The sequence below is a fragment of the Cyprinodon tularosa genome, unplaced genomic scaffold (genome assembly GCF_016077235.1).
Source record: "Cyprinodon tularosa strain WSP-4 unplaced genomic scaffold, ASM1607723v1 ctg126, whole genome shotgun sequence".
NCBI classification, from domain to species: Eukaryota; Metazoa; Chordata; class Actinopteri; order Cyprinodontiformes; family Cyprinodontidae; genus Cyprinodon; species Cyprinodon tularosa.
The window spans coordinates 273,627-291,579 of record NW_024038070.1 but is presented as its reverse complement, the minus strand read 5'-3'; the positions used below and the strand labels follow the sequence as shown (position 1 = coordinate 291,579).

At 37.0% G+C, this 17,953-nt stretch overlaps 1 protein-coding gene across 1 annotated transcript in view; it reads right to left on the bottom strand.

Moving 5' to 3' along the window:
* The window catches only part of LOC119777652 (voltage-dependent T-type calcium channel subunit alpha-1I-like), a 182,615-nt gene that overhangs the window by 88,661 nt on the left and 76,001 nt on the right, over positions 1-17,953 (bottom strand). Inside the window, exons 3-4 of the mRNA XM_038276619.1 lie at positions 17,079-17,212; positions 5,289-5,386 (exon numbers count right to left, since the gene is read on the bottom strand). Coding sequence (XP_038132547.1) covers positions 5,289-5,386; positions 17,079-17,212 — 232 coding nt within the window. The remainder of the gene's footprint in view (positions 1-5,288; positions 5,387-17,078; positions 17,213-17,953) is intronic.

The following is a 17,953-nucleotide window of genomic DNA, read 5'->3' as shown; positions in this document are numbered from 1 at the left end:
ACTCCCAAGAAATCTCCTCAGCCTCTCTGCCTCTGCATTTGGGTCCTCTACCACAACCAAACCCTGACAGTTTCTGGTAAATTAAATCAATAGGAATAGCACTATAAGGTAGAAGAGTTTCTTAAATACAAATTAATCTAAAGTTGTATTTGAAACATTTTAAGGTAAGATTTTGGTCATTCAGCAGATAATTTTTGTTTTGATTTTAATATCGGTGTGTCAATAATTGTAATGGGCAATGCAGTTGTGAAACTTTAAAGGAACAAAGAAAACATTTCTGCATAAAGATGAACCGAGAGACAGATCGACACAGAAAGTACTTGAGCTTTGGCTTTGAAAGAGCAATTTGTTTTTTCTTGCTGGTCGTAAAACTAGAAAACCCCTACCCCCTTTACAGTGTTTAAAGAGTTAACGGGACTTACTTCCTGGTCTACTTGTACTTTATAAAACTGGAAAGGGGTTTCTCCCATTTCTATTAATGCATAGTTGGCACTCCAGAAGTAGGGAGCTTTTTACTAAAGGCAACAAGCAAGGCAGGAGTCTGGTTTCCATTGGTAAGTTTAAGTCAGAGCTGTTCTCAATACTTGCTGGACTCTGACAGAGTGTCTCTCTGAATTTAGTTCCATTCATAACTTTCATTGAGGATTTACAGACATAGCAAGGGGGATTTATCGACGAGTCGGAATTGGGGACCTGAGGATTTAATCTCTGCTTTGTACAGAAGGCATAGCCATGCTAACTTTCTTTTCCCAACACCTACTGAATGTCCTAGGGCAGTTTGTAAAATGATGACGAGAAAGGTCCACCATGGCCATGGTCTAATGCCACAGTTTTATATAAACAGAAAAGCATGCTTGTTAAAAAAAACATCTGTCACAGAATTAATCTAAACTTGTATATCATCTCTGGCTGTTTGTTTCATTAACTTAAATGGAGAGCAGTAACTGTGCTAGTGTTCTGAAGGCTGCGGGCGAGTCTAAATGTATTTGTTCCCCGGGCTTCTTGTCATTAGGCCATTGCTCCATTAAGCCTAATTGGCTGGAGCGAGGAAGCAATGGATGGAGAGAAAAGTAGGGGTAGAGAGTGAGACGGCATGTTACAAAAAAGGGTTTATTTATACTCACTATGCAGACAAAAAATCAAATATAGAAAAGAAATGGGGAATAATTAATGTAAAATAGAAATATGACAGTATATTTGATTCTTGCAAAAGGTAAAGTTTTATTCATTATCAGTCTCTTGATTTTTAAGTGTGACATTAAACAGTACATCCTCTTCTCCATCTCTGTCTACCATAATTTATTTCTGAACTTTTCCCTGACTTTTTGTTTTCCAACTACTGCTGTTCTCATATACAGATGGATGCCTGTGCATCAATATCTTCCTGTGTGTGCCTTTCACTAGAGAATGGGAGAATCCTTTCTACTCCTTTTCTCTCCTTTCTTTCCAGTTTCTGTGGTACTTGTTGCCTCCCTGACTGTTATGTCTACCACTCCTTCTTCATCACACCAATTTCCTCAAAACAAAGTTTACCACAAGTGCACACACACAGATAAGCTACACACTGCTATTATCTGCCATTTTGAAGGAGGGTTACAAATTGAGGTGTGTGGAGGGGTCAGGAAGTGTTTGTGCTGCTTTTGTACCTGTCGGCAAGGTAGCAATCCAACTGAGCAAATAACAAATAGGTTTGTCCCCCTGCTTCCTCACTTCAGACAGTCTCAAAACAAATTAGGACTTTGGCACACTAGTTATCTACAGTAGCGTGCATACTTTGGAGATCACAGATCAAAATAAAGTAATCAATAAAAGCCCTTGTAGACCAATCTACATGTGATGTATAAACAATACATTGATGTAACATTAAATGCGTCTGCTTAATATCAGCTATATAATTAAAGATAAACTAATTTATTCTGCACACTAAAAGAGGTACATAAAATCATCTCCAGAAGGGAACATTTATTTGCAACCACTTTACTATTCGCTGATGCACCATGTATAATCTTCTTCATACTTTTCCAAATGATTCCCTAAGTCCTACCACTGTATCAAAGATTTGACTAAGCAGGTTCCCCTTTTTAAGCACCAAGGGGAGGACGGCTTGTTCATTATGGTATATTAAACAAAATAATGAATAAGACTATGTTTAACTTGAACCTAATAATACAATTACACATTTTTGGTGAATACCAAAGTTATTTGCTGCACTTGTAGCTTCCTTCCATAACTCATGTGGAGAATATAAACTTGGGAACAGGAGATAGAAGAGAGAATCACCCAAAAAGGTTTGGAAATTATTAAATAGGAAAAAACTGTTATGGCCAACTAACCTGACATGATGATCACTGATAAGCAGCAAAGGTCCGCTGGTGTGATCAATGTATCTCTCCTATGCAATGGAAAAGGCCTTAAAAATTAACACGTAAAAGATACCACTGTATGAGTAATGGTGATCTCAGGCCAGAGAGGCGCAGTGGAATGCACTGAAGTGCAGACAACATGAACAGTTACAGCTGATGGCAGCAATTCTGGTCAATCAGAGTGGTTCCACCGGGTGCGACAAGGTGTGTTTCTGAAGTGTCCCAGAGATGCCGGCCGCTTCTGTAAAATAGGTGGCTATTCTATTCTCATATATATTTTATTTTTTTTTTAACACACACTCCAACTCCACATCAGTCTAGACCTGAGCGGATTGATAATTCAGGAAGTCAACTCATGAAAAGCAAAGTGGATTCTGTTAAGTTTAGAAGTCAAAGGCTATTTGAAGAATGTGGATCACATTGTCTGGACTTTTATATATTTTTTCATACAATTAATTGACAGCCATAAAAAATATGACCATTTAATTAAAAAATAACAAAAAAACACCCCTGAATATTTGAACTCACCTACCGTCTAGACAAAGAAAAAAGTTAAGAACTCAACATAAATGCAGGTGGTAGTGGCAAAGTAACAAGTAGTACAAAGCGCTTTTAGGAAAAATACCCAGAATATTCACCTTATTCCAAGATAAATGGTAAATGGCCTGTAGGACATTCAGTCATTAACCCCTTCACGCACACACACTCACACTGATAATGGCAAACTACAATGTCGCCTATGCTGCCCATGGGCTCACTGTCAGAAGAGAGGCTGCCATACACTGGCGCCACCAGTCCCTCCGACCACCATCACTATGTAATGTGGGTGAAGTTTCTTGCCCAAGGACACAATGACACTGAAAGCTGGAGCAGAAGACTTGAACCAAAAACCCTCCAGTTACAGGACAAACTCCTTGATCCGATGCCACTGTCGCCCCATACAAGGTTTGGGTCCTGACAAGATACTGTGAAGGACCATCAGTCAGGCTCCAAAGGTTCTAATAAAAAAAACCAAAGTTCAGATAAACATCCAGAAGATTAGTAGAGTCATGAATATAACAGTTTCTTCTTTCCATATTTGAAATATTTTTGAAGTATTTTCATACGAAGATCAACCATCTACAATAAAGTGGTTAGTTATTAATTACATTATTTCAAATTTAGCTTGTTCAAGCTAATTGCTGATTAAAATGATGAAAAGCTTGCATTTAGGACAGTCGAACAAATAAATCAATAGGGCTTAGAATGTTTGCAGGAGAATAGAGCATTAGATAAGGGGAATGGGTCCACGCTCACGCACTGATCAGTGAAGCAGCATTAATGTGTGGTTTGTAAATCTGATAGGGCTGTGACTCAAGGTTTGAACTGACTTTGTGATGAAGCATTAGATGAAAGTTTAATCATGCCCATGGGGAAATGGTTGGATAAGTATGGAGAAAAACTCCCAGAGATGTAGTCAAGAGGAAATTCATCTGAATTAATTTTCAGACAAGTGCAGTTGTGCTTGATGTGTACTGACAGAAAGATGTAACAACATAGAGAAGTGACCCTCACAGTGTGGAAAACTATCGTTAAAAAAATGCACTAGAGAACGACCTGCAATCATAAAATGGATACCAGGTTTAAGGACTGGACATCAAAAGGAATCATTGCTGTGTGCACAATAATGAACAACAAAATCTTAAGTGATTTTAAAACACTTAAAAGAAAATATTCTTTGGACAAACGGGAGTTTTATCAATATTTACAAATAAGAAATTTTGTTACGGTAATTTAAAAATTAGGCCAATTACTGACAAAAATGTAAACCTAATGGAATTTTTGTATTAATGCCTATAAATCAAAAATTAGAGGGAACATTTTTTCTCTTATCTATAAAAACCAAATGGATCTAAAAAACAATTAAACCCTACATATTAAAACAAGATGGGAAAGAAAGGGCAATTTGAAAATAACAGAGGAGGAATGGGCAATAATGTGGAGACACAATTGGACATACAATAAATCTCTACAATGACAAGAATTTGAGTGGAAAAATCTGGTAAGATTTTTTATCACACCTGCTCAGAAATGCCACTATGATAGAAATCCCCTACATGTTGGAGGAAATGTAGAAATCAAAATGTAAACCATTATCATGTCTTCTGGGACTTCCCAATTATAAAACATTACTGGAAAGAGATAAATAATGCCTTACAATATATTTTCAAACAGAACATTCCTTTGGAGATCAGCTTATGTATTTTAGTATAATTCCTCAAGAGGCCTCAAAAAGAAATAAATATTTGATTAACAGCAAGTAAGTAAAACATTTCAAGAAAATGGTTATCACAGGACAAAAAAACTAAGACGACTGGATCGACATAACATTTAACATACATAATATGGAAAAAGTAACAGCCTCTGTCAATCACAAGACTGAGCAATTCTGTCTGTGATGGCAGATTTGAGTAGACTATGTAAAACTTAAAAAATCTGATTTCAATTTTAGAGACCTTGATTAAATCTCCTCAACAATCCAATCTCCTAATATGTTAAATTTAATTAAGTTTTTTTCATTGTTGTGTTTCCTTTTTTGTTTTTTTTCTTGTTCTCTTTTTATTTCTTTATTTCTTATTATATAATCTTTCTCGGGGAAGTGAAATCACTGCTTTGTTTGGACTGCTATAATGCAAATGCCCTAGATGTTCACCTTATTCCAAATGTTGGAGTTAATCCTTTGAAGTAGAGGCCTATGTCTATGTAAACAATACTTTTCTGAGAATCAATAAAGATAAAATAAAAAAAACAACCTAGAGAAACTAAAATCTGAAATTGTTGACGGCAGCAAAAGTAAACCTATAGTAAATGTAACAATAAAATCAATTGAATACTAAAACATGCTCACAAACTGAAGCAAAAACACTTAAACTCTTAATCTCTCACTTGGGACTCTGTTGATGGCTTTAAGTGGTCGAAGAACCCGAACTGTCCGAATGGCTGATAAGTTGATATTTTGAAGGTCCAGCGAGTACTCCACCATCCTGGATACACAAACATTTAGAGAAACACAAAGAAAGACAACATAAATTTTCCACTTCATGTTTAAAATATTTGACCACTTATGCCTTTAAATAATTTAGTCTGTGGTATACGTGGAAATTAGCACCCACACTTGGTAAGTGCAGATAAGTTTATGAAGTGGCGGTGTAAATATTTGATGCAAATGCTACTGGTACTTGGTATAGCCTCCTATTCCAGTGTATTTACAGCTCTTTTCAACCTCTGCTATTCTTGCTTCTGGGAGTGCAATCCTCTCTATGTGGATTACCTTGCCTCGGTTTGTTACCATCCACCCTAATTTCTTCAGCCCAAATTACATACCTATGTACCTACTGTAAATCATGATGGTGTGTATCAATGAGCAATGTTGCTCTCTATAAGCATAAAACTCACTTTCATCAGTGTATAAAATGTGGACGATAGTGGCCCGATTTCTGAGTCTCTATCCATAGGCAGTCTTGTTGACTATTCGGCTGAGGGGGTTCAGGCCTGCAGAACAGGGTATAGAGCATCTCATTGATATATTCCATATATTTAATGGAGATTTGGACAAATGGCTTAAAAATTAGCCTCAAGGATGTGTTATCCACAGCCTTAGGGAGTTTGTAATGGAGGCTCTCAGAATATTGCGTGTCTTGTTCATCTTCAGGAATTCCAGGATCTGTGTGTGACCTTGAGTCATAGGTGCAGTGCACAGGTTTATTTTGCGTTTACACTTTCAGGTTACTGTTCCTCTGGTGTTTTCACCAGTGCCTCTCTTTGCCTCCTTCTTATGTTTATCAATGTGCTGTTGTATCTTAGTCACTGTAATGCCTGACAGAAGCTTCCATGTTGTAGAAAGACAGGTAATTGGCCCTTAGTTGGTTGGGACTTTCCTCTTCTCTTGCATTAGTGAACCATTCAGGGTGGTATTGTTCTACAGCATTTACTTAATTTGTGCAGCTCATGCAGAGAAATCAGATTCTTCAGCCAGTTGTGGATCATGACTAGATCTGGTGCTGTGCAGTTCTTCAAACCCCAGAATCTTTTTCTGAATGCCTTTGTGATGTTCACAGTATTTTTCTCTTTTTTTAAGGGAGATCAGTGTGGTCTACTTCTAGATCCAATAGTCATTGTGCATCAATATTTTGTGATGTTTCTTTCTCCCACATACCTTTCCATTATTGTTTAGCCTCCAGCCTAGGTGGGTTTGCTCATGTATTATTACCCTCTCATTGGAAGTACATTTTAACTGGTTCAGTGGAGAACAGCCTGTTTATTTTTCTGCCTTCTTCTTTATGAACCTCTTCATTCAGACAATCAAGGCTTGGAATCTTTACTTGGCAGCTTCAAGGACCCAAGGTATGGGCATATGCTTGCTTTTCTGGGGTATTTACTTTCTAGATGCAACCTTCTTGAGTACTTACCGTTGGTTTACTTCTTTGCATGTTATCTTCATTTTGACTTCAAAACTTCATCTCCATGGTGGACACTCATGACATTATCTCTGCCATCATCTCAAAAAATCACTAATGCTGTACTGTATAGTTCATCTGTTACTCTGATGGTCACAGTAGAAATTGTAGTTAGTGCTTTATTCACATAATCTTGGAGATCCAATCGAACCATTTCACTTGACTTTGCTTGCTGGAAAATTGTATATTGCCTTATTATGTTCCATTGTCTATTGTCTCCTTTTCCCAAAGGCCTACTTCCCAACATAGTGCCCTGGTCCGTCGACACAAACCTCGTTTGACTGGGCAAAATCTGAGATGGTTTGGTTTCTTTGAGGTAGGCAGACAGCTCTAATGTTCTTGCCCAAGGCCCAGGTCATATGCATATATACTATATATATAGACACAGATAGATAGATTGATAGATCGATAGAAGAAAGAAAGAAAGATAGATAGATAGATAGATAGATAGATAGATAGATAGATAGATAGATAGATAGATAGATAGATAGATAGATAGATAGATAGATAGATAGATAGATAGATAGATAGATAGATAGATAGATAGATAGATAGATAGATAGATAGATAGATAGATACACATGCTAGCTTTTTGTGCTAATGCACTTCATGAAGCCAAGTTTTACATTCCTTCGAAGGCAACCAGAAGCCCAGTATTCAACGCTGTTTACAGCACAGTCTGTCCCAGCACTGCATGCAGTATTACACTAAAAACAGCTATTGCACAACTAGCATCCACTTCTTTGAAACGAAGGGGCAAATAGTCTGACAGCATGTCACAGTAACATAGCCTAATGGTTTTACTAAGAGTGCAAAATAAGGGGTGTCCCGATTAACCCATGAGACCCCCAGAAAAATAATAATAATTATTATTATTATTTTTATTTTTCTGCTGGCATTACCATCTGCCTTTTTGCACTAGCATAAGTGTTGCATATTTTATCCTGTTGTACAATTTATATTTTATTGTGAAATTGAGTGTTTAAATTTCAGTATTACGAACTGATCTTATCTGTTGTGCCTGTGCACTTGATCTGTTTCACTGTTGGTAAATGAGAAACGTCCTCTCGAGTCCTTGTTTGTCTGGTGAATGTGAAGAATTGACATTAAAGCTGACTTTGACTTTGAAATGTTATAGGCCTTCTGCATATTGAGAAGATTTAGATCGGTATTGTGAAACAATTGGGAGACGGAGACCCCCCAAATATTGACAGGTATTTCGCATACTGGTTTTACATATCTGTTTGCGTAAAATAAGAAAAAAAAAAAAATCTTACTCAGTTACTGCACAGCTATTTTGTTCTATCTTAAAAAAAAAAAAAATATTTAAGACAACTTATTTTGTTTACAGAGTTTGTATTTAATACAGCTGGCACAATGAATTGTTAAAATATAATAATGGATTTTTTTTTTTTATCTCTGCATATTATACAAAAAATATTGAGCCCTTTAAGTTATGGAAAGGTCCACCTAATACAAGAGAAAACAGGTTTTTAAGAAAATGCCCGTTTATCAATATATCGTTAGTCGATCCCATAAGATCAATCAACTTAGCATCTATTCATTAATCGATAACTTGCATTCCTAATACATACATACATACTAGTAACAATCAAGCGTAAATAATTCATGGATTTCAATGACCCTAAAGCACACTTACATCAGGTTACCTAATTTTTTTTTGCAGTACTGATTTTTACTTTAATCATTTATTTGAATGAATGGTGGTTTTTAATGTTTTTGAATTGCTGAATAAATTAGACTTTCACTCCAGTCCATACATCTGCAAGGGTCCTAACTAGTTTAACACTCAAGGTTTGGGGATACACTTACAAAACAGTGAGTGGGAGAATGACATGAAAGATATATTGGAAGAAAAGGCAGCAATATGGATACATTTTATTTTAAGTGTTGCCTGCAGGATATTGTGTCTCAGTCAGAGCCTGGCATCTGTTAGCAAGTCATTTTCAAGCCGTGGTTAAGTCGTTTGTGCCCCCCCCCCCCAAACCACTTTCACACTAGAGCAATCATGGTGAAATATATATGTGTCCGCAGAAGCTGTGAGTATTTTTAAATGTGCCGATACTGCTATACAACTCTAATCATTAGTACAGATAAAGTTTAAGTGAGGGAGGGTTTTTTATGTAAATGATACTGTGTAAAACCAATTAAGCATGTGTTTTAAACTTCATCCCAAATGTGATTTTCTCATGGCTATTAAATGCCTGGACAGCATGAAACCAACTACTACACAGCTGTCACACAATTACAACCTAATCTTATCTTCAGGACTCAAAGAACAAATCAATCTCTGTCTATCACATACGATAGACAGAGTTAGTGGCCATGCCATTTATAATATTATGATACTTTATTGATCCCACAGGGAAGCACTTTCTATTTGCCCTTCACAGTCACTTAAGTAGGATTACTTGGTTTTTCCAACACCTATAAGTTCATTCATATGGCAGGGCAAGCTAAAAGAGGTGCCGGAAGATATTTTCCCTCTGTACTTGCATCAATAGTCTTATTCCTTTTATCCCTAAAGCTCCTGTAATCTGTGTGAAGAATATTTCTTTTGCAGATGCAGAAATGCAACAGATTAATTTTCTATCCCTGCATGATTCAGAAGCAGAAATGCTACAGAGAAACTTGATGAAAATGTCAAAGTATTAAAAAAACAACAACACAATACTTGTTTTTATGGTCAAACTTTTTTATCTAGATGTAGCGGACATTTTAACTCCATGTAAGAAAACGGTATCTTCACCATGTCTGGACAATAAAGCACCATAACAAATGGGGTCGCTCAAGGCTCCAGTTTCTTGCCATTTTAATCTTTTGTCAAATCTGCAAGATTATTCTTCTAATGTTATGTGATGGAATGAAAAGACATCTTTTAAAGTATTTATCCCGCATCTAGCATCTAGTTTCTGTGCTCCCCAGCCGCCCTGGAATTAATTCTGGTGTTTTTAAATCACTGTGCAAAAGATTACTGTTTACTGGAGCTCTCCCATACAGGTGAAAGACAGTTTTATCATCTACACTTCAGAATCATGTTTTGTTAATGGTATGCAAAACCTTTTACTTTTTATTTTTGATGCATTTTATTTTTTCATTGTGATTTTTTTATCTATGCTTTTTTTATTGCAAAACATCTCACTTTACTATTTGTGTAAAATTCACAAAAAACCTGCCTTGCTTAAGTGTAGGTCAGTGGGAATATGAACCATACATTTTTAACCATATGTAACACCTTGGAGAACAGCAACAACTTTTTTTTTTCTTTAACAGCGCTTCATCTATTTACCTTAATGGATTTATACACAAGCAGTTTAAACCAAATGTACATGATATGATAAACAAAGTGATATATGAGAATATTTTTGGATTATACACAAATAAGCTTAGTGTGTGATTCAACCTATACAAAGGTATAAAATGTTTATGTAACATCATAAGCGGCTGTATAGTTCATTAATCAAAACTACATTTCTAGTTCAATTTTGGCATTAACCATCATATTTAAGAATAAAAGGATAGTGGCAAAATCTTATTTTGGCACAGATACCTTTCATTCTCTTATAGTTGCGATTATTAAATTTATCTTTGGTTCTTTCTGGGCAAATGAAGCTTTTTTTATTTATTAGTTTCTTCCAGTTTACCCTTGTGGGATATATATACTTATGGTGATATAAAAAAAAATAATAATAACTAAAAGCAAAATAAAGTAGAGCACAATTGGTCATTTAAGTAATGAGGAAGGAAGGACTGTGGAATAGTGAGGTGATACCCATTGGAAACAGAGAGAGAAAAAAGACAGAGCTCATAACCCGAATGCCTGCTGTGATTTGGTCAGGAAATGTTGGACATGCCCTCAAAAAAGAGCTTGGGCTCTGACCGAATGTACAGTTGCTCAGAAGAAAAACAAAGACAAGAGCCATTCACACATACACATTCCTCAATGATAAACTCGAGGTGCCAAGGCTAAGCCTGAAAAGCACACATACAGTCATACTGAAAGGCTCTGCACATCTACTGGGGATAAAGTAATTCGGGTCAAACGAAGATGAATGTCCCTCCACCTACCCTGCTAAGTCTGGAAACCTGTTGTTTTTTTTTCTTCCAACAGAACAGACATACTCCCGTTCAAAATTTCTGTCTTTCTCCCATACAAAAACACAATTCAGTGCTTTTTAAAATTCTGCTACAAATATTGTCATCAAAACTGTAAATTCCTTTTCTTAATATGAAAGCAAAACTATTTTAAATGATTTGATATGCAGGGCGTGTCTTTACAATCCTATTCCAGTGTTCAAACAGATTGATGCACTGCATCATACGTACTGCAAACACCTACTCATATTTGCTTTATTAGCCACGTAAGAGCATCTTCTTTCACTTGGATCAAAGGAGGTGTTTGAGCAGATCTGGTTTATTTCTCTTTGCATGTGAGTGTTTGTGTCCATGCATCGTGTTCCATGGAAACGGCAATTAAATCTTGGGATGGATGTGTGTGTTCCATCCACCAGCCCCTTTTGTATAATGCTGACGTGTGTGGTAAGGTAATTGCAGGCACAAGCAGGTGCATCATGTCACTTAAAAGCATTTTACATTCAACCATTCCCTTACCATTTTTAGTTCTAAGAATAATAGATTAGTGATATTTCTTTTAATATTCAAATTAAAATGTTCACTTTCATGTGTGAAAGGCTTCTTCAGATGCTACTAGCATCTACTACTAGTATCTTCTTTTCGGCTGCTTTGGAAGTTAGTGGCAGCCTAAACTTGTTGAGATGCTAAACACATGTTATTTATCTCATAGTTTCAGTAACGTAAAAGAGCTGTCTGTGATTTAACTATATATATAAAAAAAATTTTTAAAAAGTTTTGCTAGCGTTCGGTTGACACAGGTACAACAAGAACTGTCACATGGTAAATGGAGAAGAAAACATGTAAAAAAGCCAAATTTAACATTCACTTGAACTGCTTTACAATTAGAGGATTTGCTTGACTAAATCCATTAATCCATAAGGTGAATGGTAAAAGTAATAATAACCTTTGAATTTTTTTTCATTGGCCCCAATACAACCACAGACTCCGATGCATCATAAGGAATTTATGCTATGCACATGCAGTGAGATACATATCTGTAAGGTGGAAGAAATCTGATATTTTTCAAGAAATCTTACACATGAAAATGACAAATAAAATTTCATTAGAAGCCACCGGCTCAGTACATCTAGGGAAGGGGTATATTGAAATCATTGGATTTTGTTATGGACTTTGCCTTATTTTAGCTTTACAATACTATAAACTTTGATCTGCCCTGAATGACCAATATCTTCAGGGTTGCTGAACTCCTGTAAGGTGAACTTCCACCCCAGTTCTCAGTTGCTTTTGCAGTCGGTAACAGTATTTTCCCTCTGGCCTGACATGTATTATTTCCATCTTTTTATCAACTCTGACAAGCTTATCAGTTCTGGTTGAAATAAACCATCCTCTACCATGATCCTATGACCTCCATGATTCACTCTGGGAAGGGTATACTTGGCAATGCAAGTTTTACAGATGGTACTTAAATGGTGCTATCATGTGGTATTGTGAATATGGCAAATACCAAAAGTAGACATCAAAATTGCACATTACCACCCACTCATGTCGTAATTTCTACCGAAAGCTGGGAAAATTCTATGATACTGCAGTTGCTGAAATGAGATAAACTTTTACCTTTCAAAATGGCGGAGAGCAGAGAAACTATTCTGTATGGTGAACAGTGCAGCTTTAAGCGTTCTCTCTTGTTGTGTTTGTAGCTTACAAAATGCTTGACATATGTATTTAAAAAAAATACATAAATGCATTTGATTCATCCCCTGATGAATTACTGTACGTAGTTCATTACTGTCTTGCCCAAGTATCAGGTGGAGTTAATCTTTGGATCCAACATGTTTTTCTCTGGTGCTCTGGTAATTTCCACTTTACAAGTTGTAAAGGTTTATTTTTACCAGACCACATAAAGGCAGAATTGCTACTTGTAGACCACAGAGTGAAAATTTGTTCTAATTTTACCAGAACACCTACCTCTATATATGTTCTGTAAAATATTGTGTGGCAAACCTCACACCAGACTTGTGTTTTCACAGAGTACTTTGATTATGCTATCCTTCTATACATTTGATCTTATATGTTTTTATTAGTGGTGGAACTCAATCTGAATCCAAAGTTAATCTTAAAAGGGCCTCCGCTACCGACCTGTCTGCTCCTGTGCGCAGGCGGCAGATGTGCCGCGACTTCATTCAGATGACACTGTTTCAACCCACGTCCAGCCCCTCCTCCACCTTCGTAGCTAAAGCTTCATCAGAGTGTCATTCCTCCCGGACTCTTAGTGCGTTCCCTGTCTCATCTTAACCGGTCTGGCAGAAGACCACCCTGTTGAGCCTGGTTCTGCCAGAGGTTTCTTCCCAACTGGGAGTTTTTCCTCTCCACTCTCGCTTCATGCTTGCTCATCATAGACAGGTTCTTTCAACCTATGTTATCCAACTGGACTTCCATCTTCCAGGTCTTTGAGTGAAGCTCTAGTATCAGCTCACGCAATCCACTGGATCTCCCCATAAAGCTCAGCATATCGTCTCGCTAACCAGCAGTCTACAGACTGACCAACTTCATCTATCTCCACTCCACCACCAGTTTCAGGTCTGGGGGGGAAACAACCCTATTCCTTACTCCTTTTCATGCATATCTATCAAAATGAATTACTATGTTTCCTGCCGAGCTCTGAGCGCCAAAGACAAAGTAATTGTTACAATATATTTTTCCTAATTGTCTTTTCTCTGTATATTTTTTAGATTGAATTAAAAGTAACTTAAAAGAAAACCAAACATTGTCAAAATAAAAAATACCAACAAAAAAATAAACCTTTTTGGTCCTAAATTGCTGAATACAGAATATAAGAGTACAGCAGCATAAAAATAAATATTTTTATTTATTAATCAGATTTGTTGGAAGTTTAATCATTTTGGTTTTTTTTTTGAAATCCCTGATATTTTATGCAAACTCGTTAGAATAGTGTACTGCATTAATGTGCATAAAGCATTGCTTTTAAGAGATTACCGGTAGCCGTTGCTGTTTAACATGTAATATTAGGTGCATTAAAACATAAATCCCACTGAGGCAACCTTTTTTTCTCTTTAGGCCGCATATCAAGAAAAAAAAACAATTCACGTCTATTTTACCAGGGAATTTCATTTAGTCGTATGTGGAAATTCTTACTACAGTGGTGGATACTGTCGTTAGCCATGTGAACATCTTTTGTTTCAAATTGTTTTACACTTCAATGCCTCCAGTGGACCTCTGTAGGGTGTAGAGAATGAAATTTTTTCGGGAATCCCACGGGTCACGGGATTCCCGTGGGATGGGAGTCAGTATTAGTAACGATCACGTGATTGGGACGGTACAGGATTAAACATTAACGGGAGCAGACGGGAGCGGGAGCAAACCAATAGTAACTAAAAAAATCTAGGATCGATGCCAAAAAAGAAAATAAAATAGAAAGAAAAAAAAAATCCAGTACTGGCACGGCGCTGCCATTTTGTAGTTTTTTTCCTTGAAGCCTACACTATAATGCGTGTCAAAAAAACTACACGACCCAAAAACCAACAGTGCTTTCGCTCTGAGTTTTTCACCCGCGCTCAAAAAAAACAAAACAAGAAAGGGAGTGGTGCAGGAGCGGGAGTCATTCTGAATGGGAGCGGGATGGAAGTGGGAGTTATTTCACCAGGAGTGGGACGGGACAGGATTTAGATTTCTACTCTGGCCCGGGATCGGGACGGGACACAATTTTTTTCTGTGGGCGTGGGACGGGACAGGAGTGAAAATCCACTCCCGTGTCAGTCTCTAGTAGGGTGTTCATTTTAGGACATCTTAATTTCTTAGGAAAGCAGATGTCAAAAAGAATTGTCAGTTCTAAGGTATTTGGAAAAACTTTGTCAATTCTGCGGTATTAGGGAAAACGTCAGTTATTATGAAAAAGTTTGTAACTTCTCAATTATTAGAAAACTATGTGAAATTGTTTCCAACTGGGTAACAATTTCAATAAATATTTCTTTAGTACAGTGTACATTATATTTTTATTATAGTCTTATAAAAATTCTCCATCTTTTCTTGTTTGAGATGCTGTACACACTGCTTAAGTAGGGCTTTGTTGTAACTGCACTGGTTGTTTTGCTTTTTTTTTTTTTTACTTATTTTTAATAACCTTCAAAAACCTGTCCCAATCAAATCTAGGATTCTTTTATTTGTGTGGCAAAGAGACAGAAGTAAAAAATAATATGCCTGATCTGCTCACCCTGCTTAGCCTCTCTAAACGCAGTCAGTGTGACATGCAAAAAAATCGGATGAGCAGTTAAAAACTTTGTGCCATCCAGCCTTTTGTCAAGTTGAGGTTCTGCGCAGTATCTTTGCTATTCCTAGAAATGCATTTTTCTGGACAGAGATTTCCATTTTGGGAGTCAGTGGCCGAGTGCCCCAATGACCACAGGTACAACTTATGCCTTGACCTTCCAGGTTTTCTCCAGTTCTTCTTTGAACTCCTGGTATTTCTATAGTTTTTCATGTTCCTTTTTCCTGATGTTGCTGTCACTTGGTATTGCTATGTCAACCACAACGGCTTTCTTCTGCTTTTTTTTGCCACCACCACCACCATGTCTGGTTGGTTTGCCAATAACATTTGGTCCGTCTGTATCTGGAAGTCCCGCAGGATCTCTGCTCGGTCATTCGCTACCATCTTTGGAGGTGTTTCCCACTTTGACCTTGGGGTTTCCAGCCTACACTCTGCACAAATGTTCCTGTATACTATTCCAGCCAGTTGGACAGGTGCTCCATGCAAGCTTTCCCTGCCAGCATCTTACACCCTGCAGTTATGTGCTGCATTGTCTCAGGGGCCTCTTTGCAATGTCTGCACCTGGGGTCTTGTCTGGTGTGGTAGATCTCGGCATCTATTGCTCTGGTGCTGAGAGCCTGCTCCTTTGCAGCCATGATTTGTGCCTCTGTGCTGTCCTCCAGTCAGTTTATTTAGCTATTGGAAGGATTTTCTGAGTTATGTTTTGTTGGTAAATCCCGTGTAGGGGCTTGTCCTCCCATGACAGAACCTATTCTTCTGGTACCTATTGTCTGAGACATTCACTCAGCACATCGTCTGATGGAGCCTTGTCCTTGATCTACTTATGGATCTTGGATATTCATCCTGGATAGTGGCTCTCATGCTCACTAGTCCTCAGCCTCCTTCCTTTCGGCTAGCGTACAGTCTCAGGGTGCTGGATTTGGGGCAGTACCCTCCGCGCATGTTTAGGAGCTTTCGTGTCTTAACATTTGTTGCCTGTATCTCATCCTTTGGCCAGCTTATTATTCCTGCAGGGGATCTGATTACTGGTAGAGTAAGGCTATTTATTGCCCAAGACTTATTCTTGCCATTGATCTGGCGTCTTGGCACCTGCCTCACTCATTGGAGGTACTTGATTTTTTCTAAGTTGTTAAATTAATCAAATTAAACACATCAAATTCCTGGCCCTAGATGTAATAAATAATTCTCTTTTTTTACTGCTAACAGTACCTGACACTCATAAGTTTTTTCTTTTTATATATTACAAAACATCTGAAGGCAGTTGGTTGCCTTGTCTTTTATTTGGAGGTAAGAAAGTAAAGTAAAAAATGTGAAAAATGCTATTTCAAGTATTATCTTTAAGAATTTCCAATAGAAATCTATTATTTTTTTATTCTGTTATACAGGTGTGCAAAACCTTCTGTCAGTCACAATAAAAGTAAATCCCAGCAAATAAAGTTTGCAATTGGAAGTTCAAACAGACACTTGCATTGTAATGTAAATAGAGCATCAAAACAATTCAGTGGATAGTTACCTACACTTAATGGGTTAGTGCAGAGTTTAAAGTGAATATATTTAATCTGATATTACAATAAGATAATTTAACTATGCTGTCTGCTCTCTCTCTTGCTCAGTGTCAGCTTGGATAACTTGAGACTCCCTCTGCAATCATTAAAGGACCAGATAAGAGTAGATGGAGGGATAATTGGCGATAATAACACCTAGGACAAAGATATAATTGGTTGAGTCTTACACACTCAGTTTTAATATTAGCTACAAATATTATTTTTGCTTTCTGTAAAAAAGCAAAAAAAAAAGAAAAAAAAAAAAGAAAAACCTCACCCAGCCATTACGATGAAAAAGTCCAGCCTGTTCCAGGTATCTCCCAGGTAACAGCGGCGGCCAAAGATTCCGAGAGCCACCATCTTTATCACCATCTCCAGTGCAAAGAAGATGTAGATAAAAGCATCAAAGGCCTGGAAAGAAAAAGAAAATATGCAGGTGAGTAAAGAAAAAAGATATAATGCTTTAAAAATATGTTGGTGAAACATTAACAATACTTAGCTCAAGCAAGCAGAAAATCCTTTTGTTTAGGTCCCACCAGGACCATAAATTCTTAAAAGGCTTGAAAGAACATGTCCACTTTGTGCCACTTTTTTAAATATTTTTTTTTTATCTATATCAGTTTTATCTCTTTAAAATAAGCTAGCACTGCTCAATTTCTGCATATCGATGGCCGTAAGGGAAGCAGTTTACTGGAGCTGTCAGGTTCTTTTCCATAATAACTGCCCATTGAATTCCCACACATTTTCATCATATAACATGTTAACAAACCATTGGATTCTTGCTTTTCTTTTTTAATATGTCTAATGTGTTTGCTCTCTTTGACACACATCACATTCAATGTTGATGTTATCTGAGAGGTTTATAGTTTTTACATTCACAGGCAATACTGTATAGTTTAAAGTGATCCAAACTGCAAACAAAAAGGAATAAAGGAAGACAAGAGGGGGGAACAACAAAATAGAAAAATAAATAAAGATAATTAGCATAAGATAAATTGGGACCGTTGTGAATATATCCCCACCTTGAACCGGTTTAATCGTTATGTTCAGATGACTAGCTACAATACCCATTGTATTTATGGAGGAAAATCTTCCCTGCATGTGTTTTGCCCTGGGCTGAATGACTGCATTTACTGCCTTGTTACATTTTCC